Here is a 27,029-nt window from a genome sequence, read left to right as displayed (position 1 = left end):
GTTGATACCTATCCTTCTTCAACAAAACTGAAAAAGATAGGTATTGGGCCGGGTGCAGTGGCTCACGCCTGTAATCCTAGCAGTCTGGGAGGCCGAGGTGGGAGGATCGCTCAAGGTCAGGAGTTCGAGATCCGCCTGAGCAAGAGCGAGACCCCGTCTCTATTAAAAATAGAAAGAAATTATATGGACAACTAAAAATATATATAAAAAAGTTAGCCAAGCATGGCGGCTCATGCCTGTAGTCCCAGCTACTCGGGAGGCTGAGGCAGTGGGATTGCTTGAGCCCAGGAGTTTGAGGTTGCTGTGAGCTAGGCTGACACCATGGCACTTGAGCCCAGGCAACAGAGTGAGACTCTGTCTCAAAAAAAAAAAAAAAGATAGGTATTACCTATGAATCTTTACACTTGATGACTGACTAATGACCTATATTTGAGGTTACTTCCTTTAATATTTGCGTTTTGCTTCCTTTCATATTCACTTAAATGCAAATATTAAAGGAAGCGACCTCAAATGTAGGTTGCTTTTGTAACTTTACACCTTTTTTTTCTCTAATAGTGGAATCAGAGTCTGTAAAAATGTCAGAAATCAAAAAGTCATACTGTTACTGCCGACTGGGCTCATTGCCCACTGCTCAAGAGGAAGCCAATACACTGAGACAGCAGGGGTTACAGCAGAGAAAAAGTTTAATATTGCAGGCACCATGCAAGGAGATGGGAGGAATTTCTCAAACCCATCTCCCTGAGAATTTGGGAACTAGGGTTTTTAAAGATAGTTTGGTGGGCTAAGGGTTAGGGAATTGGGTCTGCTGATTAGCTGGGAATGAATTTATAGGGTCAGGAAACAGAAATTGTCTTCTTTGTGCTGAGTCAGTTCCCAGGTCACAAGACCAGTTGAGGTGGTTCCTTGATATGGGCCACTGGTCTGGTTTGGTCACTTGGTCCACCAGAATGCAGGGTCTGGAAGATATCTCAAAGAGTAGCCTTAGATTTCACAAAGGTGATGTTATCTATGGGAGCAATGAAGAAAGCTAAGCATCTTCATGATCATCAGCTATATGACTCCTGAGTGGTAAGAAATTATAGGAAAGCAAGCTAGGGAACAATGGCTGGTTATATATATACTTTAACTATTTCTGTACCTTTGCAGAGTTCAGGCCCCTGTCACAGATCCCACCTCATGGCCTTTTGTTAACTTTATAAAGTGCAGTTTCAAAACCATAAGATTACATATTCACCTTATTCCCAGGGCGGACCAAACTGGAACCTGATAAACTTGTTCCCTAGGACCAGTGGGGTCAGAGGAATGAATGACTGTCTTCCCAGTCTTCTCTGTATCTGCTGACTTCTCTTCTTTTTCTAGCAAGTGCAGTTGCCTCTAGACCCAAGCCAGCCACTCCTCTGAGGGCAAAGCCCAGGAAAAGCTTTCCCTCCTCTGCCTTTAAGTACCTTTTCCCTCTCTCTGCCACATTTCCCAGGTGTTCTACTTGGTGTTATTTTAATTAACATTTAGTGACTGTTAATATCATAACCTGTCTTAGCTGACATCCTGTAACAACATCCCTTTGCCACCTAAATTACCTAGACAGATAGTAAGGAGATTTTTAAAATTAAAAAATTGTTGGAATGAATCCATTTTCCTTATAGCAATGTTACTGAACCGATAGGCCATTAATTATGAACATAGTCATATTACTTCAACTTGATACCAGTGTACACACAGGTCATGCCTTTACAGTTATTTCTAGGCAACTTCCTTGTCCACTTCAGCCCATATTAGAATTCCCACATGTAGTTTTTCTAATCTTAGTATAAGTAGCAATGTTCCATGGCCATTTCTAGCTTCTGGGTTTAAAACGCCCACTTCAGAGCCTCTTGAACCCCAAGTACCAAGGTATCACTTTGAAATCATCCTGCAAAAATGTTCAAACTAGCCATTCCCTTCCCTGTCATACAACTTAGCCTATCTGCTCACATCATACCCAGTCTCTTTTCAAGCCTTCTTTACCACTTTTTCTAAAAATGCCTCTTCAAATCATTTAGAAGCATAGAGTTACATATATTTTGTTATTCTTATAACCACCTTCATTGAAATATTAGGATCAATACATTAGAACAAAGACCTAAAACCCAGTCATATTTTAATTATCCTACTGTTAGACAGACTAGAATTAGTCACAACCCATACACAAATCATGTATGATTTGGGAGAATAAGGTCATTTTATCATAAGAAGAGAGGTAGTGGTAGAAAAGATGGAATTTTGTCGCCTGTTCCTAAATTTAGGCTTATTTTGCTAATATTACATGAAAGCATGTGTTAAAAGAACTCAGAGCATAACTGTCCTGGAACTTGACAGCAGTGCTACACGTCATCATCCTGAGCAGCTCACATCTGGGAATTACCACTGGAAAAATGTCTTTGTGCTGTTCCCCTCCTTCCTCATAGACATCTGCTTTGGAGGAGAAATTTAGATGGAATAAAGTTTCTAAGCAAGTAGGGTAAGGACTAAAGAACACTTCAAAGTGCAGGCCATATTCCTTTATCCTAATGTAGTAAATTCTGTAGGATTTAAACTTTTTGCTCTCTCAAAGCTGGTACCAGCTTTCTCTCTTGTGGAAAAGTTGCAGCTCTTTAAAGGGATGTAGAAATTCACTTTGATTGGAAAATATCTGAGGAGAAAACAGCTGGTCTTCAAGATAAGAAAAGCATCTATCAAATGCCTCTTGCAAGGTAACACTATTGACAATTTTCTCCTCCTTCCTACAGCCAAATTAGACAGGCATTAAAGGACAAACACAGTCCCCAACAAGAAAGCCCGATAAAAAGTATGGGTTTTTCTTGCTTGGAAAGCCATTTTGGCTTGTTTTCTCTGACTTGCTGAAATCTGACTACTTTGGAGTTAAGTGTAGTGGATGGAGTATAGGGTAACTTGGAGCTTCTGCTATTAAACTCTTTTTGAAAATGTGCTGGGGTTGACTAGTTGTTCTTTGCTCTTATGTAAAGAAAAATGTCTCTGAAAGTGTATGTTGATTTGAAAGGTATATTCATCATATTTCAGGAACAGCTTACGTTTCCCACACTTTCATCCTTAAAAGTTCCAAATTAAGGAATCATATATTCATAGTTGTCAGTGGACTCTATCCCTGATAAGTTACCAAAAATATGGGCTTAGCAGTTGCACATAAGTCTTCAGATGTACAAGAAAAATCTTTTCCTAGGCTTCCTAGACTCATATCTCTCATACAGTGAGATATGGAAATCAAACTGGTCCCTTAAGAAAGACAGGATTAGAGTTGACTAGATCAGTACCTTTAGATTTAGGAAGTAAATATTTTAGATCTGGAATAAAGTTAACACCTGGTCAGTGCAAATAAGGAAAAGATTCCAGAGTAGAGAGAACAATTCAGGGACTTCCTAGGTCATTTATTTATGAATTGAGTTTTGACCCTTTTCACTATTGACTGTGACCCACCCTTAAGGTTTGATCTTTTTTTTTAATCCTTTTAGAGCACTGTTCTATTTCCTGAAGATCTACCAAGAATCCTAGCCAGACCCAGTTCTGTTACCCTAACACCATGAGTAATTCAGAAGAAAACATACTCACTTCCTGGGCTCTTACCCGTTTCCTACCCTCCAGTCCCCCTCCTAAAATGAGTATTGATCAGAATAGGAGTTTGAGGAAACTACCTGAGGCTGGAGGAAGTACCACTAGAAAAGAGCAGAAAGAACAATCCTCAGAGCACCAGCCCCAAAAAGGTAAAATGCACAATATCTGGCATTCAAAAAAAGTTATCAGGCCTGCAAAGAAGCAGGAAAATACTACCCATAGTGAGGAGAAAAATCAACGAACAGACACAGATCAAGAATTACACAGAAGATAGGCTGGGCGCGGTGGCTCACGCCTGTAATCCCAGCACTCCGGGAGGCTGAGGCGGGCAGATCGTTTGAGCTCAGGAGTTCGAGACCAGCCTGAGCAAGAGCGAGACCCCGTCTCTACTAAAAATAGAAAGAAATGATTTGGACAGCTAAAAATATATATAGAAAAAATTAGCCGGGCATGGTGACGCATGCCTGTAGTCCCAGCTACTTGGGAGGCTGAGGCAGGAGGATCGCTTGAGCCCAGGAGTTTGAGGTTGCTGTGAGCTAGGCTAATGCCACGGCACTCACTCTAGCCCGGGCAACAAAGTGAGACTCTGTCTCAAAAAAAAAAAAAAAGAATTACACAGAAGATCGAATTAGTAGACAAAGACATTAAAACAGTTGTTATAACTGTATTCCATGTGTTTAAGAAGCTAAAGGAAAGATTGAAAATGATGAGTAAAGGCCAAGCACGGTGTCTCTCGCCTATAATCGTAGCACTTTGAGAGGCTGAGGCAGGAGTATCGCTTGAGCCCAGGGGTTTGAGGTTGCAGTGAGATATGATCGTGTGCCACCGCACTCTAGCCCAGGTAACAGAGCAAGACCCTGTCTCAAAAAAAAAAAAAAAAAAAATGAGTAGAGATGTCAGGTTTTAGTGTGAAAATGTCGGTTCTTAGTGCTCTCATGGCTGGAAAATGACCAGACACACCAAAGTAAGGCAAACACAAAAATGAGATTTATCAAGGAGAGAAAGATAGGATTATAGGGCAAGAGCAAGGTATAGGTTTACAGAGCATGGTACATATGCCACAGATGATGACCAGACCCATTGTCGCAGCAAAGGGAGAGAAGAAGGAAGGGCACAAAAAAGGCACTTTGTTATGGTCTGCATCTTGTTTTCTAGTGCCCGGATTGGGACCGCTCTTGAGGTTCAGAGATCACCATGGAACCACTTTGATTGGACAGTTGGGAGTCACATGACCTGAATCTTACTGCACATGCAGCTCTCCCATAAGCCTGTCTGAAAACCCATTTTGGAGGTGAATAACAGCAGCACCCACTTTCATCCCTAGGAGACCTGGAATCCCTTGCTATCTACCTAACAGAGACATGGAAGGTATTTTAAAAGACCTAAATCTAACTTCTAGAGATGAAAAATACAATATTGGGTATGAAAAATATGCTGGACAAGATTAACAGCAAATTAGACATTGTCAAAGAAAAAACTAAAAAGTTTGACGACCTAGCAGTAGAAATAATCCAAAATGAAACACGTAGAGAAAAAAAGACTTAGAAATAAAAAGAGTATCAGTGAACTGTGGGACAACTTCACATGGCCCAATATATGTGTACTTAGAGTCCCCAAGGAGAGGAGAGGGTACAGAAAAAATATTTTAAGAAATAATGGCAAAAATTTTTAAAAATTTGATGAAAACTGTAAACTGATAGATCCAAGAAGTTCAACAAACTCTAAATACAGGAAGCATGAAGAAAACTACACCAAGGAACATCATAATCAATTTGCTTAAAGCTAGTGATAAAGAGAAAATCTTCATCTACCCTGCCTTAAGTTAAGCTCTCTTCATTTCTGGACTATCATTATAACATCCAACTAATCTCCCTACCTCTAATTTAATTCCCCGCCAGGCTTTTCCTCTTTACCACTATTAGAGAATTCTTCACTGCCCTCTGAATAAAATCCAACTCTCTGAGCATGGCAGATAAGGCCCTCTCAGCATGGTATATCTGACCCCTTTCTCTCTCTGCATCCTCAACATCCTTCCCCTCACATCTTCTCCCTATCCTTTAGACACAAGGGACTCTGTGGAAAGAGTTGTACTATCCCTGTCCTCTATGCCTTTCTTTATATGTGCTATTGTTTCTGTCTAGAAATGCCCTTCCCCTCCTTGGTTTATTCATATGTAGCCCCCACTAGTCTCTAAGATCCTGGAAGGCAGGAATTGTCTTTCTTCTCTGCAGTTTCTGCTATATATTCATAGCTCAATGAATATTTTCCAGTGAATGAAATTATCATTAAAATATTCTTATTTAATAACAGCCCAATGGTCTGGGAAATCTGTTGTCATGCACCCATACATTGACACTGAGGAGACACTGTCTTTATTTTCAGAAGCCAGAAAATTTGCTTCTTAATATAATACAAGGTGTTGCCAGTTGTTGATACATTTGTCTTTGGCTTGATTTCACTTTTAGGTTGTTGAGGTTTATGAAAAATTTCAGTTGATGATTGTTTTTAGAAATAAGTCTATTTAAAATGGTATCATTTAGCACCAACAATACCCACTAATATACCTGAGAATGGCTGTTTACTGGATATCTTAAATATTAATATGTGATAATTTCTTTTATGGATGAGCATCCAACCTGTCCCATTTCCACAAAGAAGGCAGGGATTCTTTTGGTAATTGCCAGAAAAGAAAATCATTCCAGAGTGTTTATAGACTGCCTGCAAATAATTAGGAATATTTTTTACATGGTTCAGGACTATCCACATAGTGTGGCATGGCCTATATGCAGAAACTGGTAGCCCATTCATTACCAATGGGCTGTGGAACGTGCCCATGTATAGGGGAGAAAGCATATACCAGGCTTTTATAAAGTAATAAAGTTAATGTTTAAGACCAACTATATTGAGTTAAGTAGCAGTTTCATTAACCTGTATTTAACTGGATTAGAATTCATAAAAAGTGTTATTTTGTTAACTTTTTAAAAATCCCACATCCAGCTTTATTTTTCTGCATATGAGAGGGTTTGCAGTATAAACTAGCCCAAATTTTATTCACTAATTTGTTCAGACACATTTACTAAGTACCCACTATATATACCAGTTACCATGCCAGGTACAGAGATGAATAAAACAATCCCTGCCCTTAGGGAGCATCCAGTCAAGCAGTGATTCTGAAGTGGGCCCAAGGAAGGCATACGCCCTTATGAAGACACACTGCATTTTTCAAGGGCCAGTTATCAAAGCACTGCCCTAGCCACCCTGATTCTGGTAGGAATGTTACTGAAAGCTCGGTACTTGCCCACAGGCCATATCAGAAGAACAAGGACAAATGGATGAAGAGAAGGAAAGAGAAGTTTATTACTTTGCCAGCAAAGGAGGAAAGTGGCAGACAATCATTTCAAAGTCCAAATTCTTGTCTTAAGCAGAAATACAGAGTTTTTAAAGGGAGGACCCTCAGTTCTAGCCTATTGTCATTTAACTATAGTTAATGATTGTAATCATCCCATGTCTGCTGAAGACAAAGTCATGACCTCTGCCTACCTGGGAGGCACACCCAGACCTCCTCTGGTCAGGCGTGCTGACAGTTCAGCTGAGCTATCTCCTGCAGCACAAGAACAAAAGACATTCCCCTGCCCCTCCCAACCATCGACCCAAGGCAGGGATGCAGGTCTCAGCTCCCAAAAAGAGTGGGGGAAGTTTTAAAGAGACAGAAAACATCTTTTGCAGTTTTTTCCCAGGCCATTCCCTCTGTTACGGGAATTTGCTGCACATGTAGACCAGTTAAAGTGGAAAAGTTGGAGACCCACTGGTAGTGGAGAGTCCAACATGTTAACCCCAAATTATGGTATGATAATGGCACTTTAATAGACCTATGAAATTTACTACAAATGTACCCAAGTTTACCTAACAGTAGTCAGAAAATGTCCAATAGGCAATTGAAGATATGTATTTTTAAAGAAGTCTCCAACTCTGGAGATACTGATTTAAGAGTTATTAATTTATATATGGGAATTGAGGCATTGAGAGTGGGTGAGATCACCCAAAGAGAGTGTATGAAGCTGGAAGAAAATAATGAAGTCATCACCATCATCATCATCATCATCATATTTATCATCCCAACCATTTACTCAATTATTTTTACTATGTGCCAGACATAGTGCTAAGTACTTTATATGCATTATTTCATTTAACCTTCACAAAAAACCTACAAGATTAGGTGCCATGGAACCATTGGTAACACTAATATTTAGGAGGCTGGCAAGGAGGATCTTACCAAGTGGGTCTGAAAAGGGAACCATCAGAGAAACAGAAGAATGGGAAAGGAATGATGTCCTAGAAACCAATGTAGGGATAAGGCAAAGAAGGAAGGTTGAGAGAGCCTGAGTATAGCCACTTTGGCCAATATCAGTCCCTAACCACCCTGAACAAGGAAGTTGCCAGCCAAATTGCCACCCAAGACCACCCGAAGATGGATGAATTATAAGCTATTTGTGCTTACCTTTCTGTGATAGCAGTTTATGATTAACCTTTATGTCCCAACCCCAAGACAATGCTAGTCACATATAGCTGTTTCCTAATGGGGTTTTTGAATATTAAAAATGTTATCATTGCCCCATAAAGTGTCTCCCACTCCTGCTCAAGAAAGAACCCCCTACTCTGTCTGTGTCATAGGATATATCTTCTGTCTTTCTCAATAGACTTTCTGTCACTAGTTGGCTCACTCTCGAATTCTGTCCAGTAAGAAGCCAATAACCAATTTGGCGAGTTAAGGGGGCTTTCCTCTCTTCATTGGTACACCCACTGCATCAAAACCATGGCAAGATAGTGGTTTTGGGAAGGGGGAGGTCAGCAGTGCCACATGCTGCAAAGATGCCAAGGGAAATGAGTGCAAAGAGACACTGGTTTGGTAATTCAGAAGTGACCTTTCAAAGGAGTGATGAGGAAGGATTGAAAGACATATTATTATACAAAGAGTTGAGGAAAAAAATGAGAATGCACAGGAGAGGCAATTATGGGGGAAAGTTGGGCTATAAAAGGAAATAGAGTGGAACTTGAGAGGGGATGGTAGGGAAAGGGAGAAAAGAACAAATACAACTAGGCATGGTGGTGATCACCTGCGGTCCCAGCTACTTGGGAGGCTGAGGAAGGAGGATCACTTGAGCCCAGGAATTTGAGGCTGCATTATGCTATGATTGTGCCTGTTCATAGCCACTACACTCCAGCCTGGACAATATAGCAAGACCCCAGTCTCTAAATAAAAGAGAGAGAGAGAAAGCAGAAAGGAGAAATAGAGGAGACAGGAAGAGCTTAGGGGAGTTTACTACTGGGGGTCTGTTTTGCTCTTAAAATAGAAGACGAGGTCATCTGCTGCAATAAGGTGGGGGTGTGTTGAGGAGAATGGGAAAGGTTGTGACACGGCATAACTACTCATATTGAAAACGAGGTACTCTGATATTCTGAAGACTTTATCTACTAAATCAGAGCTGAAAAGCAGGACAAAACGTATCATAGGGGCTCCTCTTTCCCTATTATAAATAACCATGCTTCCAGACTCTCTAGATGGATCACTGCCTTAGATTTTAAGCATAGGGTTTTCTCTGTGAAGGAGAACTTGAAAAGATAGTAAAGTGTAAGTAGGAAGGGAGGGTCTCCAGAGAAATAGGAATTCAACCAATTTGAGCAATCAACCTGTTCTACAGCCTGGTTTAGGAGGCCTGTGGCTATTCAGCTGCTAAAACTAGCCCTTGATAGACCCTGGCAGCCTATAGATGAACTCTAGTGAACTAACCTCATGACCATGCTAAAGTCTCTGTAACTGGCTCTGTGAACAAATTTCAACGACCCCTATATATTTTTTTATAATCCTCTCCCTTCACTAACTGCTTGACCTTTTGAGTAGTTTCCCAGAAATGGTACATTTTCTGCAAGACAAAGGAGCTGAGATTCTGAAGGCCCCTAGGCAGACTTCCTGACAAAGATTCACCATCCCCTACAACCTGCCCCCAATGCACAAGCTCCTTGTTAGTTACACCTCTTAGTTACACCACGACCTGCCCCAGGGCACAGGACCCATCCTTTAAAAGCCCATGATCTCTCTTAGTTGGAGAGATGGATTTGAGGCAGCTTCTCTTGTTCCCCGAACAAGATGTCCTTTAATAATTGGATCTTTGTGCCACAAGCAACTGGACCTAGGCCGAAACCCCCTTGTGGTTTTGACAATATCTCCACCCCAGGAGGGCCTATAGCTTCATTACCATAACATGCAACATGTGTGAGCATGACAACTAACCACACATGCATAAGGGAAACTACACCCCTACATGTGATGACACATCTTTTCTTTCTCTACTACCCCATAAAAACCCCTTGCCACTTTCCCTTGGGAAGACACTGCTTTGGAGAACATTCCCAGTGCTCTTCTCATTTGCCACAAGTGATTAAAACTATGGATCAAGACCCTCGTTCTCCCTGAGACTTTTGTTACTTGCCAGGCAGTTACTTTCGGGTAACAGAAGAGTAGAGGAGGAGGGCAAAATGTGAAAAGTGCTCAAGAGCAGATTATACAAACTTTACAAGTGCAGCTAAGATCATTAAAATAGCCAAAAAACCTGGTTTGAACCTAAAGGTTTCTGACAAGTACAGTGGATCAGATGTATTCTAATGTGTCACTTGACAAATTTCTTGGAAATTTAACTACTTCCTAGAGCAGTGGAAGAGATCTATAGCTAACATATTCAGTCATTCTTGGAGGGCCAGGGTGATCTCTCTCTCAAGGGTGTTGTTTTAAAATCAAAGCAAAATGTCTAAAAAAGCAGAATAACAAGTAACTATCGTAATGAAGAACATCTTCATTTCAAAATGTCACTTGAGATGAAATAGACATTCTGAGTATTTCTCAGAGAGTGGTCTGAAGAACATCATAGGGTGAGGGTTAGGGTTGGGGGTGGGTGAGAATAAAGAAGATTAAAAATCTAAACATTTTATACATGTTCCAGGTGTTTTTAAACACTTTTTATTATGGATTTGGTTCCATGTGAGGGTTGGGGGGAAAAAAACCTCTTTCTTATGGAGAATTTTAATCCTATAAAAAAGTAGAATACTAGAATGAATCCCATTAGACCCATCACACAACTGAGGGCCAAGAGTTAGGTGGAAGTTGGTAAGCAAAGTGTTGATGAGTGTGCCCAAGTGAAGAAGTGGCCCATTTTAATGAGGCCACCTATGCAGTCTGCTACTCAAATTTGCTTTAAGGTTCTCCAAAAGTAAATTGCCTTCTCTAAAACAGAAAATGTAGTTATAACCACACATTGTTTTATTATGCAAATATATCCTATCACTGTTTTGATATTCTATAAAATACAAATGTAGCAAAAATTCTTTGGGCAGATAAGGATCTGAATGATTCTGAATAGCAGATCCGCATCAATCTGTTTCTTAGTTAATGGCCACATTTAGTTCAATAAATATTTTGGGGCACTTACTGTGACCAGCTTATAATGCAAGGTCTAAGCTGCTATATAGAGATTGTGACTTAAACAAAACAGATGTGGATTCCTTCCTCATGCAACAGCCTGGGAGGCATTCCAGCAAGAAAAATGGACATTGAGGGACTATTAGCAATTTCTGCTATATCAGCTTTATGCCAGGCCTTGTGGTAAGCCAAGGAGCAGATCCAGGTTTTGCAGATCTTGAAGCTTACACAAATTTGGAAGCCCTCTTTAAGTAAGAAAATATAGAATTATAAAGACAAAATTAAGTATAGAGACCTAAGCAAGTGAAGGTCCCTAAAACTAAAGTTTAATTAGGTTTATAGTAAATCTAACTCTGAGTAGGCTCCTGCCCTCCAGGCAAGGTTTACCTGAAAAAGACAATTAGAGACCTAGATAAGCTAATGTATTGTCTCTTGTAATTGACTAAATGGGTTGAAATAAATTCAAACTATTTTGCTTCATTAGGGGCTACGGATAGTCTTGAAGGGTTGAGAAAAGCGAAAGAGGAACATTTGTTGGAGGTATCCTTAAAGGTTTCATAAAGAAAGTCCTACCCTAAAGAATGGAGGACTTGGAAAGGCATAATGAAGGGAAGAGGCTATTTCTGGTAAGAGATCCACATATGCAAAGTCCTAAAAGCAGAAATAAGCAGACCATTTGGGAAATGGGAGGACACTTGGACTGGAACTAGACTTAATGTTGGGGAACAACAGTAGAAGATTAGGCAGAGACAAATGATGAAATGTCCTTCTGAGGTGCCAGAGTGAGGAATTTAGGTTTCATCAGATAGACTAGGTATGGCAAACTACGTTAGCAAGCAGGCAAATGTGGCCCACCTCCTGTTTTTGTAAAAGAAGTATTACCGGAGCACAGCAATGCCTGGCAGTTTACATATCTTTCCAGCAAGCAGAGTTCAATTGCTGCCACAGAGGCCTTATTGCCTGCAAAGCCTTTTCAGAAAGTTTGCTTATCCCAGAGATAGAGAGTAAAGACTTGATGAAAGTGGGATTTTGTAGAAAGACTATCAGCTTAATCTAAGACTGTGAACTAAGACTGATCCAAGACTTAACTTTTTAGAGGCTTTCACAACCCAAATTATGAGACTCTTAGGTCAAAGGACAGAGAAATATAAAATCCTTTAATAAGGAAGGGAATTAAAGTTTTGTGGGAGGCCATTTTTTAAAATTCAGTATACTCATAGCTTCTTAAATAAAGCTCCAAGGCAGGTTAGAAAACTTTAATTGAAATATTTTCCTAGTTTGCAGAGACTGTGCCTTAAGGAATAATTTAGGTTGAAATGAATCTCATTGTCTTGCTTCAGCAGTTCTTGGTCATTATTTATTTTTCCCTAGTGTAGTTTTGTTTCCAAATCTTTTACAAACCAATTAGGCCAATTATCTTCCATGCAATTAAAATCAAATAGTTTGTGCCAAGCAGCTCTTTAATGCAACTGTTTCTCCTTAATCTTGGGCATTTTGCATGACAGTGGTCCCCAACCTTTTGGCACCAGGGACCTTTTTCCACAGACAAGCGGGAGGTGGGGGGGATGGTTGATGGTTTCAGGATGATTCCAGCACATTACATTTATTGTGCACTTTATTTCTATTATCATTATAATACATTGTAATATATAATGAAATAACTATACAACTCACCATAGGTTGCAGACCCCTGTTATGATGCTATTTTCCCTCCTAACTAAAGCTCTCTCATTGTATGGTGGGGGCACCTGCAAATCAACGTTCCCAGCAAACTTTGTGCAAGGTTTAAATTTTTCTTTCTTTTTTTTTTTTTTTTTGAGACCGAGTCTCACTCTGTTGCCCAGGCTAGAGTGCCATGGCGTCAGCCTAGCTCACAGCAACCTCAAACTCCTGGGCTCAAGCAATCCCACTGCCTCAGCCTCCTGAGTAGCTGGGACTACAGGCATGTGCCACCATGCCTGGCTAATTTTTTGTATATATTTTAGTTGTCCAGCTAATTTCTTTTCTATCTTTTTTAGTAGAGACAGGGTCTGGCTCTTGCTCAGGCTGGTCTCGAACTCCTGAGCTCAAACAATCCACCTGCCTCGGCCTCCCAGAATGCTAGGATTACAGGCGTGAGCCACCACGCCCGGCCCTAAATTTTTCTGAATAGTATCTTCTCCCCTATACTGATGGTCCAGGAACACCCTAAGGTTCAATAAAGTGTATTTGTATACTCTTTTTTTTTTTCTTAATGACAGGGTCTAGCTCTGTCACCCAGGCTGGAGTACAGTGATGTGATCATAGCTCACTGCAGCCTCCAACTTCTGGGCTCAAGTGATCCTCCTGCCTCAGCTTACTGAGTAGCTGGGACTATGCCTGACTTTTTTTTTTTTTTTTAAATTTTTTGTAGAGATGGGATTTCACCATGTTGCCCAAGTTGGCCTGGAACTCCTGGCCTCAAGCAGTTTTCCTGCCTCGCCTCCCAAAGTGCTGGGTTTACAGGTGTGAACCACTATGCTTGGGCTATACTCATTTTTTATTTCATTCATGAACACACAGCAGAGGAAACAGATAAGATTATTATACCTAGGGACTTGTACCTAGGCAAGAAAAAAAAAAGTAACATCTAAGATGATGATAAAATGTTCCCTGTAAAAAAATTGCTTTCACTTATTGACATTTGTGCCCCAAATAATCAATTAACATTTACTGAAATCTTACAATGTACTTGGCAATGGAGTGAAGAAGACCAGGGAATTTCACCCCCAAGTATAGCACCCTGGTATGCTGATGATTTTATTTATTTATTATTTATTTATTTATTTATTTATTTATTTGAGACAAAGTCTCACTCTGTTGCCCAGACTAGAGTGCCGTGGCGTCAGCCTAGCTCACAGCAACCTCAACTCCTGGGCTCAAGCAATCTTCCTGCCTCAGCCTCCCAAGTAGCTGGGACTACAGGCATGCACCACCATGCTTGGCTAACTTTTTTATATATATATTTTTAGTTGTCCATATAATTTCTTTCTATTTTTAATAGAGATGGGGTCTCGCTCTTGCTCAGGCTGGTCTCAAACTCCTGAGGTCAAACAATCCACCTGCCTCGGCTTCCCAGAGTGCTAGGATTACAGGCGTGACTGTGTATAACTTTTGACTCCCCCCAATAGCCTGTTTACTGGAAGCCTTGCCAATAACATAAATAATTGATTAACACATTTTGTATATATATTATATACTGTATTCTCACAATGAAGTAAGCTAGAGAAAAGAAAATGTTATTAAGAAAATCACAAGAAAGAGAAAATACAGTATTATACCGTATTTATTGATATCGTAAGTTTTCATCATCTGTTTACAAGATGAATTGTCGGTCTGAAATGGTGGGCAACCAAAGCTGCAAACCTCAATCTACAGTACATATCAAACAATTCAACTTTTTCTTGTAATGTCATGGCTTTTTTCTTCTTGGGAGCACTTCCAGCATCACTAGTGGCATTTCATATTGGTCCCATCATATTGTTCAAGGTTTACAGTATTGCATTAAACATGATGAAAAATATTCAAAAACCATGAGTGATCACTTTTTACTGCAATATGCAAATTCCTGGAGAGACAAACTGCTTCTGCAGAGATGATTAGTGTCACATGACTTTTTAAGTGGATACTGGCAACACTTGAGCTCACTGCAATAGAAACAGCAAGTGGCTATGAAATTATTACAGTAATACCATATGAACTACAGTTAATTTTATGCAGTTATGATGTAATACTAAATCTTTATATTTGTTCACATTTCTCCTGACTGTGAATGGTATACCATGTACATCCTGTATGTGTGTGCCTAATTTTGATAAGTTTTAACTTTTTATAATAGATTTGTGTCTATTTTATGGTAGTAAATGATAAAAAAAGACTAGTATCTACATATATTTTATGCATTCATGATATACTTAACTTTTTCTTAATTTTTTCCATATTTCTAGGTTACACATTTCATCTGAGAATTTTTTCAAATTGTTGCAAATCTCCAAAAAATTTTCTAACATATTTATTGAAAAAAATCCACGTGTAAGTGCAGTTCAAGCCTGTGTTGTTCAAGGGTCAATTGTAATTCAAATAATGATGAGTTCTAGGAAGAAAATAAGGTGGTATGATAGTGAAGGGGGGATACCTTGACAGAGGTTGGTCAGTTATAAACATGCATGAGGCAGATTCTAGGGCCAAGATACTGTGCAGTTCAGTAGAGAACTTCCAGTCTCTCCAGAAGTGGTGAATAACTTTCCTACTGGATATTCACACAGAAATGTGTGAGCATGCCTATGTGGCATGTGCTGCCTCACCTCCCCCTGCTAGAGGTTTGGTCACAGCTACAACATCTTTACAACCAGTTTAAATGAAACTTACAGTATCTGTCAGCAAAGTATCTTTCCGTGGCAGGCTGAGTCATTGAGCCTCTCTGCACACTTGGAAGAGGGATTGTTAGTGAAGCATTCAGGAACCAGGGGTCCCAGAAAGGTATGTAATAAATTCCATCCAGATGTTGGGATAGGTTTCTTTTACCTTCTTTTTCTTTTCTTTTTTTTTTTTTCCAATCACATTAAAAATTTGAATAAGTTGTATTCACCTTATCAAATAAGGTGGGAAAAAACATTGCTTCCCTTTATTCCTGTGTGAGTCTGCACCAAAGGAGCAAGAGGGCTAATAGCATCTGGGTAATACCAGCTGGCATCTGAATTATTGGAAAGCACTTGGTACATATGACAGAATTATCCAAACAGGTAAATAGTGTTGCAAACACTTCAGCAAAACCCAGTTAGAGGCTTCCAAGTCCATTCTAATTTACAGCTTCCAAACTGTTTACCTGCGGTGTAGGCAGCCCATCTATTTTGAAATTCTAGGAAACTATAGCTGTGGAAATTAGTCCAACAAATAGCTGAAAGTACACGTTTCTCTGTTAGGAAAGGAAAAGCAGACCTAGGTATAAGTGCAAATTTTTATCTCAGCCTAAATGGGCAGCTTTGTTGTGCTGTATGGCTAGCAGCTGGGTCATTAGGTAATTCACAAAACTCTTCACTAGCAGCCCAGGCTTTCCTGAGGTTAACTCTTGCAGTAAGAGCTAGAATGAGGAAAAAGAGATTTTCCCAAGCTGCAGCTGCATTTGATGTCCCCTTCATGCCACACCTGAGCTCCTGCTCCCTGAAAGAAAAACCTAAATAAAGACAGCAGTGACAGCAGAGAGGGATTGTTCTTGGTAGTGGCTGCTCCTGACTTTAAACTGTAGGCATTGAGCTAGAAAGCAGTGCTGAGAAAGAGGACCTGGAATAAATGATATTGGGAAATGGGAAACCCCAAGAAGAAAGAATCTTACTTTTCTCCTTTGAAAAAGGTATGCTTTGCAAGGTTCATCTTTTCATCTGGATTGGTGAGTCTCGAAATTTTTAGTCTTTACACTATTTAAGCAGAACAAGAGTCTCACCTATTTACTAGATTAAATAAACAAGCAAGCAAACAAAAAACACTTTTGAGGGTGTTTGCTGAATCCCTTGTGATTATTTGTACCCCAGTTTAAAAATATTTGCTTTGGCACTTTAAAATTTTGACTCAAATCTGCAGTGGAAATTCGTTTCAAAGGGGGGGGGGGAAGGAAGAAAGAAAACAAAACCACGCAACACATTTTGTGTGCCTTGCATTTTGACCCAGCCCACAGAACGATTGGAAGAATCTTCATAAATCACCAGAGGTCCTGGATTCCATTTGCAAAACTGTTCATCTACATCTTGATTTCAGAACCCTTCTTTTGATCTGGAATTATCTCTTACTGCCCACACAGAGCAGCTACCGACGATTCCTGGAACCGGGCGTTGTATAGAGAGGTGAGCCCCAATGGGGAAAGAAGAAATTTCTTTCTCTTTCTGAAAGGGTGTTTTGGTTACAGTATGATATCTGTGCTATAGTAATATATCCGTGGGCTCAATTTCTTCTCTGCTTTCTCTTCTTCTGCCTCCATTTCCCCTCTTCCTTCCTCGTACTCTTATTTTTTTGCTTGTTTGTTTCTTTGTTTGCTTCTTCTATGGTAAAACTTTCCCTAAGCTGAGGTGCCTAGATGATTTTTGCCTGGTACATTCGATTAATTGGAGTTTCAAACTCATAGTTTCTTATTTGGGTATAGAATTTTCCAAAATGTTTAAGCACCTAAATTACTGTAAAAGTGGTTGGCCACTGCCCATGCCTTGTAGGCAGGTAACTGAGATGGTACCAGAAAAAAAAGCGCTGCAGGTCAGTTCTGTACCCTTCACTGTACCAGAGTGCAGAGCCCTACTGAGATACCTGCAGGAACAGAGAAGAACCCTCGGAGAGGGAGCAGCCATGTTGCACTAAGCCCACAACACAGACAATCTGAGGAGCAAACCCAGGGAGTAATGGAACCATGTCCTGGAAGCACGCCTTTAGAAATCTCCTGAGCTGAGCCCTGAAAATGAGATGTTTCCTTTGGTCAAACTGCTCTGTGAAAATAAAGAAGAATCTGATTCATGTTGAAGGTAGGGACTGTGTCTGTGTCTACTTTTCTTAAGCCACAGGGATTTCATTAAGGATCTGGGCACTTACACTGATGGCTTCACTTTTGGGCACAACCCTCAGCAGAATAGTCCCATGCAAAGGTAATTACCAGGAATGGGGGGCCCATTGTAGCCTTTTTGATTTAGTCACTCCAACATCCTGTCAGACAGATGTAAGAAAGGAGACTGACCCTTACTTCAAAAGAAATATTAATAAATTGAAGGTTGAAGTGTTTGGTTTCAGCCTCTGTCAGGTTGAGGCTTTGAAAACAGAATCTTGTGGATCCAGGAAACCCAATACCAGATTTTATTGCTTTGGAGCTCTTGTAGATTTAAGTACATAGGGAAATGTATAGCCACAATTGAGACAATTACTTTTAATGGGCTATTTTACTGTCCACTGCAATAATCCTCATTTTGTGTAAGGGGCTGTGAGCTGGAATGCAATCTGGGAAAGGAGTTGTTTCTGGTTCCTAAAGACAATCAATCTAGAGGAATCTCAAATGTTAAAATAACATAAAACTGGCCGGCCGCAGTGGCTCATGTCTGTAATCCTAGCACTCTGGGAGGCCGAGGCGGGTGGATCGCAGAGGTCAGGAGTTCGAGACCAGCCTGAACGAGACCCCATCTCTACTAAAAATAGAAATAAATTATCTGGACAACTAAAAATATATATAGAAAAAATTAGCCGGGCATAGTGGCGCATGCCTGTAGTCCCAGCTACTCGGGAGGCTGAGGCAGTAGGATCGCTTAAGCCCAGGAGTTTGAGGTTGCTGTGAGCTAGGCTGACGCCACGGCACTCACTCTAGCCCAGGCAACAGAGTGAGATTCTGTCTCAAAAAAAATAAAAATAAAAAACAACATAAAACTTAACATATCTCAGTTACATCATGACTCTTTCTTCCAAGCACTTCTGCATATGGGTAAGCATTTTAGTAAAGATGCCGTTACAGTCTGGCCCAGGGAAGTAAAGGAGTCAAGTGTTCAGAGTCAGGCAAAAGAGGTAAGGAACCAGAGCCAGGACACTCATCAAAAAGGGAGAAAATTCTCATAGAAGAAAAATAGAAAATAGGAAACAAAAAGATCAGATGTCTGGGAGGGGGTCAGGTAGGGCGTCATTGTTAACTGAGATAAGAAAGAATACAATTCGGAGGGAAAATGTACACAAAGAAATAAAGAGTGATTTGAGAGAAAACTGACCGGTTGGGTTGGGAAGATTTATTCAGATTTTGGGAGAAAATGAAAAGAACTATAAAGCTAGAGTCTGTCTTTAATTTCAATAACTGTGTAGCTGGGTCTAGGGGGCCAAGTATTCCCTACAGCCCTTAGAAGTCTGTATTTTGCTTACCGGGCAACTTTCTTGAGGAAAAAGATGAGGAATGGGGGTGTTGCCAGTAGGGGGAAGGGTTCCATAAGCCCCTCTGATGACTTCCACAAAGCTAGGATCCAGCCATAAATTGCCTGCTAGACAGCCACCGGTTTGGTCTCCATCTGTTCCCTAAACCTGTGCTTACAGATTTTTCTCTTTATATTCCGGTATTTTTTAGAAGAATCAGAACAAAAGTACTAAATTCAAGACATTCACAATTTGAATCTTGTTTAAAAGATAGAAGGATGAGAATTGTGATTCTCCTCACTTCTTTAGAAATAGTTGAAGCAGACAGAATCTCAGGTGTTATGTATTTTCACTCTTCACTTAGGTTATTCTGCACTCAAATGCCATTATGACTCATTCAATACAAACAGCCAGTAATCGGTCTTTTAGAAAGCGGAAAAGTGGTTATTTAAAACTGCCTCCTTATGTCCTGTAGCTGCACCCCTTGACATTTGCCTCCAAGGAAGTGTACACAGTGACTACTGACTATCTGTTTATTTCATCGTTGAACTGACTTAAAACAGATACCCAGTCCTTGGCATTACTATAAGTTAGGGGAAAATGTTCCATCCTGGCATTACTATAAATTAGGGACACAGAAAAATTTGCTGAACCCTAATGAAAACATTTGGTGCTTGGAACCTAGGCTTAGCAAGGTCATGTGTCCTGACTCACAGGAATAGCTGGCTCTAGTGAACAAAGCTCAGGACCAGGAATTAAGAGACCAGATTCTGGTCTTTCATCCACCTCTAATTGCCTGTGAGACTTGACCTGCTCAGGGGTTCCATCTTCCTATGCATCAAATGGAAGAACAAAGACTTGCCACCTCTACTGTCCAGGATCCTTGTGGATAAGATGACAGCCTAAAGTATCTGCCTTAGCTGAGGGAGAGGGAATGGAGTCAGATTCCCTAGGTTGTGATAGCTGACTTTTTTACTTGATTGCTTAATTTTTAAAATCTTCATTTACCTTTTTCCTGGACTCCTAAGTGGTCTGGACATACTTTTATTTTCTTTTAAGTAAAGTTGTTATTGAAATAAAACACACAAAGAAAAGTGTCCGGCTTGATAAATTTTCACCATGTGAACACACCCAGAAAACCAGAACCTAGATCTAGAAATAAGAAACTAACAGCACTCAGAAGCCCTTTCCTTCTCTCTTCAAGTCCCTTTTTCTTCGAAGGATAATCACTAACCTGACTTCTAACACCACAAATTAAGTTTTGCCTGTTTGTGGGCTTTATTATGTGTACGAGTTTGTATGTATCATTTCTTTTCCTTAATATTAGGTTTGTGCGATTCATTTATATTATTGCATATGGTAGTATTTTGTTTATTCTCATTGTTGTATAGTATTTAATGAATTAATATGCCACAATTTATTTATCCATTCTCTTAATAGATGTTTAGGGTGTTTCCAGTTGGGGGTTATTATGAACAGTGGTGCTAGGAATATTCTTGAACAGATTTTTTATAAACATATGAATGCATTTTTATTGGGTATATCTAGAAGTGGAATTGCTGAATCATTGGACAGGTGTGTATTCTGCTTTTACGGATGGTGCAAGTTTCCAAAGTGGTTATATCATTTTACATTCCCACCAGCAATGTCTGAGATTTCAATTTTTTTCTACATCCTCACCAGCAGTTGGTATTGTCTGTCTTTTACATTTAGCCATTTTGATGGATGTCTAGTGAAATGCTTTTTATTTTAATTTTTATTTCCTTGAAGACTAATGAAAGCTGGGCACCTTTTAATCTACTTATTGGCCATTGGCTATTCTGTTTTATGAAATAGCTGTTCAGGTCTTGAATCTGTTTTTCTATTGGGTTGTCTGATATTTTTATTGACCTATGAGAGTTCTTTAAATATTATAGATATGAGCCCTTTGTTGTGCACTTGTTTCAAATATCATTTCCCACAGTGCTATGTTGAGTCATATTGGAGCCTGAGGCAAAAGAAGAAATCAAAATGTTGATTTCTGTCTTTATTTAAAATTTTGATATTTTGTCTACTATGGATCTTTTGTGCTAAATTTAATTTTAAAAAATATTGCATTAAAATCTTATTTATCTTGATTACTGAGGTTTTTGTTATCCCCTTAAAGAATTGTGTCTAAGGCTGGGCATGGTGGCTCACGCCTGTAATCCTAGCACTCTGGGAGGCCAAGGTGAGCAGATCGTTTGAGCTCAGGAGTTTGAGACCAGTCTGAGCAAGAGTGAGACTCTGTCTCTACTAAAAAAATAAAAAGAAATTAGCTCAACAACTAAAAACATATATATAAAAAATTAGCCAGGCATGGTGGCGCATGCCTGTAGTCCCAGCTACTCAGGAGGCTGAGGCAATAGGATTGCTTGAGCCCAGGGGTTTGAGGTTGCTGTGAGCTAGGCTGACGTCATGGCACTCTAGCCTGGGCAACAGAGTGAGACTCTGTCTCAAAAAAAGAAAGAGAAAAAAAAAAAAGAAAAAGAATTTTGTCTAAAATGAGCTCTCTTGTATTCCTAGTTTGATATGATTTGTAAACATTGATAGATGTTGAATTTTATGAAATTTATTTTCCTCATCAATTAAAATGACCCTGTGATTTTTCTACCTTATACATTTTATTTTTTATTTTTATGGATATACAATGGTTATATATATTTATGGGGTACTTGTGATACTTTGATATAAGCATATAATGTGTAATGATCAAATCAGTATAATTAGAATATCTATCACCTCAACCATTTATCATTCCTTTGTGTTGAAAACATTATAAATATATTCTCTATTTTGAAATATCCAATAAATTATTATTAATTATCATCACCCTATTGTGCTACTGAGCATTAGATCTTATTCTTCAATCTAATTATATTAATATTTTTGTACCTATTAACCAACTGCTATCTATCTCCCCTCCCCACTACCTTCCCAGCCTCTGGTAACCACTATTCTGTTCACCTTCCTGAGATCAATTGTTTTTAGCTCCCATGTATGAGTGCAATATTTGACTTTCTGTGCCTAGTTTATTTCACTTAGTATTGTTGCAAATGACAGGATTTCATTCTTTTTTATGGTGGAATAATATTCCATTATATGTTAATATATATACCACATTTTCTCCACATCCTCACCAGCATTTGTTTTCTGTCTTTTTGACAATGGTTATTTTAACAAGGGTGAGATATCTCACTGTGGTTTTGATTTGCATTTCCCTGATGACTAGTGATGTTGAGCATTTATTCATATACCAGTTGGCCATTTGTATGCCTTCTTTTGAGAAATGTCTACTGAAATCCTTTGCCCTTTTTTTTTTTTTTTTTTTTTTGAGACAGAGTCTCGCTGTGTTGCCCAGGCTAGAGTGAGTACCGTGGCGTCAGCCTAGCTCACAGCAACCTCAGACTCCTGGGCTTAAGCGATCCTACTGCCTCAGCCTCCCCAGTAGCTGGGACTACAGGCATGCACCACCATGCCCGGCTAATTTTTTTCTGCATGTATATTTTAGTTGGCCAGATAATTTCTTTCTATTTTTTAGTAGAGACAGGGTCTCGCTCTTGCTGAGGCTGGTCTCGAACTCCTGACCTCGAGCAATCCACCCACCTCGGCCTCCCAGAGTGCTAGGATTACAGGCGTGAGCCACCACACCCAGCCTTTTGCCCATTTTTTAATCAGATTATTTGATTGCTTATTATTGAGTTGAGTTCCTTATATTATATATTCTGGTTATTAATTCCTGTCTGTTGAATACTTTGCAAATATTTTCTCCCATTCTGTAGGTTGTTTCTTCAATTTGTTGAATGTTTCCTTTGCTGTGGAGAAGTTTTTTAGTTTGATGTGATCCCACTTGTTCATTTTTGCTTTGATTGCCTGTACTTTTGGGATCTTAAGAAATCTTTGTCCTAAAGCATTTCTCCAATGCTTTCTTCTAACAGTTTCATAGTTTCAGGCCTTACATTTAAGTCTTTAACCCATTTTGAGTTGATTTTTGTATATGGTGAGAGATAGGGGTCTAGTTTCATCCTTCTGCATATGGCTATCCAGTTTTTCCAGCACCATTTATTGAAGAGGGCATCCTTTCCTCAATGTATGTTCTTGGCGCCTTTGTCAATAATAAGTTGACTGTTATTTCTGGGTTCTATATTCTGTTTCATTAGTCTATGTGTCTGTTTTTATGCCATACTGTTTTGGTTACAATGGCTTTGCAGTGTAATTTGAAGTCTGGTAATGTGATGCCTCCATCTTTGTTTTTTTGTTTGTTTGTTTGTTTGTTTGCTCATGATTACTTTGGCTAGTCTACATATTTTGTGACTCCACATGAATTTTTGGATTGTTTTTGCTATTTCTATGAAGAATGTCATTCCTATTTTGTTTTATTTTTATTTTTTATTTTTTTGAGACAGAGTCTTACTCTGTTGCCCAGGCTAGAGTGCTATGGCATCAGCCTAGCTCACAGCAACCTCAAACACCTGGGCTCAAGCGATCCTCCTGCCTCAGCCTCCCGAGTAGCTGGGACTACAGACATGCACCACCATGCCTGGCTAATTTTTTATATATATATTTTTATTTGTCCATATAATTTCCTTCTATTTTTAGTAGAGATGGGGTCTTGCTCTTGCTCAGGCTGGTCTCAAACTCCTGAGCTCAAATGATCCACTTGCCTCAGCCTCCCAGAGTGCTAGGATTACAGGCATGAGCCACCACGCCAGGCCTGTCATTTCTATTTTGATAGGGATTGGATTGTTCTGTAAATTGCTTTGGGTAGTATGGACATTTTAACAGTATTAATTATTTCAATCCATAAACATAGGATATTGTTCCATTTTTTTGTGTCCTCCTTAATCTCTTTCATCAATGTTTTATAATTTTCATCATAGAGACATTTCTCTTCTTTGGTTAAGTTTATTCCTAAGTAATTTTTTTATAGCTATCATAAAATGGGGTTGCTTTCTTGATTTTTCATATTGTTTGCTGTTGGCATATAGAAATGCTACTGACTTTTTAATGTTGATTTTTTATCCTGCAACTTTACTGAATTTATTCATCGGTTTAAATAGATTTTTGGTGGAGTCTTTAGGTTTTTCTAAATATAAGATCATGTGGTCTGCAAACAAGAACAACTTGACTTCTTCCTTTCCTATTTGAATGTACTTTATTTCTTTCTTTTGTCTATTTGCTATGGCTGGTATTACCAGTACTACGTTGAATAAAAGTGGTGAAACAAGGCATCCTTGTATTGTTCTAGATCTTAGCAGAACGGCTTTCAGTTTTTCCCCATTTGGTATGATGTTAGTTGTAAGGACCTTATTTATTTTGTTATGATGAACTACAGTGATTGATTTCTTTGAATGGTAACTTAATCTTGTATTCCTGGAATAAATCCAATTTTATCATGGAGTATTAGTGCTTTTATATATTGCTAGTTTGGGTATGCAAGATTTTGGTTAGGATTTTCGCATCTATGTTCATGAGAAAGTTTGACCTGAAGTTTTTCTCTTGTAGTGTCGTTATTAGGCTTTGATATAAAAGTCATGTTAGTGTCATGAAATGAGTTCAAAAGTCTTCCATCTTTTTTTAATTCTCTAGAAGGGTTTGAGTAAGATTGATATTTTTTATTTTTGAATATTTAGATCAATCCACTGGTGAACAATATCCAGGCTTATAACTTTCTTGGTATAGAAGTTTTAAATTACCAATTCAGTTTCTTTCGGATAAGGATTATTAAGATTTTTTTCTTTCTTCTTGTGTCAGTTTAGGTAGTTTGCATTTTTCCAGGCATTTTTCCATTTCATCTAAATTTTCAAATTGTTAGAAAAGATGTTCAAAATATTCTTTTATTATCTTTTTCATATATATATATGGATTTTTCTCAATTTTTGTTATTGATTTTTGTCTTAATTCCCCATAAAGAACATTTTTTATGATTAACATCCTTTGTAATTTGTTTAAATTTGCTTTATGGCCCAGTGCATAGTCTATTTTGCTAAATGTTCTATACACACTTGAAAGAATGTATAATATATTCTACAGTTGGTGGGTGCAGCATTCAGTTAAGTCAGTAAGGTCAAGTTTGTAAATCATGTTGTTTAAGTCTTTTAAATATTTTTGTCCCTTTATTACTGTGGGAGGAATATTAAAATCTCACATTTCTAAAGGCAGAATTGCAAATTTTCTATTTTTCTTTTAGTTTTGTCCATCTTTGCTTTATATGTTTTGAGACTGTTATTAGCCACAAACACATTTAGAACTATTATATTTTCCTGTTGAACTGATCATTTATCATTATGAAGAATCTCTTTATCTATAGTAATGCTTCTTTCCTTAAAGACTACTTTGTCTGATATTAATCAGCTTTCTTTTGGTTAGTATTTTTAGGTCGTATCTTTTTACATTCTTACTTTAAAACTGTCTAAATCTCATATTTAGGCTGGGCACAGTGGCTCATGCCTGAAATCCCAGCACTTTGAGAGGCTGAGGCAGGAGGATTGCTTGAGGCCAGGAGTTCAACAACAGCCTGGGCAACATAGTGAGACCCCATCTCTACACAAAACAAAAAAAATTAGCTGGGTGTGGTGGCACACAACCATAGTCCCAGCTACTAGGGAGGCTAAGGCAGGAGGATCACTTCAGCCCAGGAGTTTAAGGTTGCATTGAGCTATGATCTCATGCCACCGCATTCCAGCCTGGGCTACAGAGCGAGACTCTGTCTCTAAAACAATAAATAAATAAATAAATTGATCTGATATTTAAAGTATATCTTTTATAAGCCGCATAGAATTGAATTTTGTTATTTAATCTGTGGTAGTCATAATAATGGCCTCTCCAAAATCTGCAGTGCTGATGTCCTAGTTCAAGTCTGAAGTCCAGAAGCTGCTATAGAACCAGGAAGAGCTGATGTTCCAGTTCAAAGGCCACCAAGCAGGAAAATTCTCTTTTACTTGGGGAAGGGTCAGCCTTTTGTTCTATTCAAGCCTTTAACTAATTGGATGAGGTATACCCACATTACAGAAGGCAATCTGCTTTACTCAGTCTAGCAATTTAAATGTTAGTCTTATCTGAAAACACCCTCACAGAAACACCTTAAATAATATCTAGCTAAATATCTAGATACCCCATGGCTGGCCCAGACAAGTTGACACATAAAATTGACCATCACAGATGCCTATGTCCTATCCCTGGAAACTATAAATATGTTACCTAATATGGCAAAAAGAACTATGCAGATGTGATTAAGGGAAGGATCTTGAGATGGGCAGATTATGCTGGATTATCCAGGTAGGCCCAATATAATCATAAGTGTTGTTATGAGTGAAAGAGGGAGGCAGGACAGTTGGAGCAAGAGAGATTTAAAGATGCTACACTGCTGGCTTTAAAGATGGAAAGCGCCTTGAAGAAAGGAATGTAAGTGGGCTCTAGAAGCTGGAAAAGGCAGGGAATGGATTTTCCCCTAGAGGCTTCGGAAAGAATGTAGCAACCTTGCCAACACCTTAATTTTAGCCCATGAAGCCTATTTTGGACATCTGACCTTCAGAACTATAAGATAATAAATTTTTAATGTTTTAAGCCATGAAATGTGTGGTAATTTGTTATAGTGGCAAAAGGAAATTAATACACAATCTGGTAGGCTGGGCGTGGTGGCTCAACACCTGTAATCCTAGCACTCTGGGAGGCTGAGGTGAGTGGATCATTTGAGCTCAGGAGTTTGAGACCAGCCTGAGCAAGAGCAAGACCCCATCTCTCCTAAAAATAGAAAGACATTATATGGACAACTAAAAATATATAAAGAAAAAATTAGCCGGGCATGGTGGCACATGCCTGTAGTCCCAGCTACTCGGGAGGCTGAGGCAGAAGGATCACTTGAGCCCAGGAGTTTGAGGTTGCTGTGAGCTAGGCTGATGCCACGGCACTCTAGCCCAGGCAACAGAGTGAGACTCTGTCTCAAAACAAACAAACAAAAATACACAATCTGATAATCTTTATATTTTAATTGTGCCCATTTATAGTTAATGTAATTACTTATATGTTTGAAATTAGATCTATCATCTTAGTATTTGTT

At 39.0% G+C, this 27,029-nt stretch overlaps 1 protein-coding gene across 6 annotated transcripts in view; it reads left to right on the top strand.

Moving 5' to 3' along the window:
• LOC123622425 (agouti signaling protein) overlaps window positions 1–27,029 on the top strand; it is a 202,413-nt gene that overhangs the window by 114,649 nt on the left and 60,735 nt on the right. For 3 of the 6 annotated variants that reach the window (XM_045528786.1, XM_045528787.1, XM_045528791.1), the window contains one exon: window positions 16,890–16,932. The exons of 2 other annotated variants lie outside the window; for them this stretch is intronic. In XM_045528786.1, coding sequence (XP_045384742.1) covers window positions 16,890–16,932 — 43 coding nt within the window. Of the gene's footprint in view, window positions 1–15,543; window positions 15,575–16,889; window positions 16,933–27,029 lie in introns of those variants that run through there. One more of the 6 variants, XM_045528792.1, reaches the window with a different exon arrangement.

The sequence above is a fragment of the Lemur catta genome, chromosome 17, assembly GCF_020740605.2.
Source record: "Lemur catta isolate mLemCat1 chromosome 17, mLemCat1.pri, whole genome shotgun sequence".
Taxonomy (NCBI): Eukaryota; Metazoa; Chordata; class Mammalia; order Primates; family Lemuridae; genus Lemur; species Lemur catta.
This window is presented reverse-complemented; position numbering and strand designations above follow the sequence as displayed.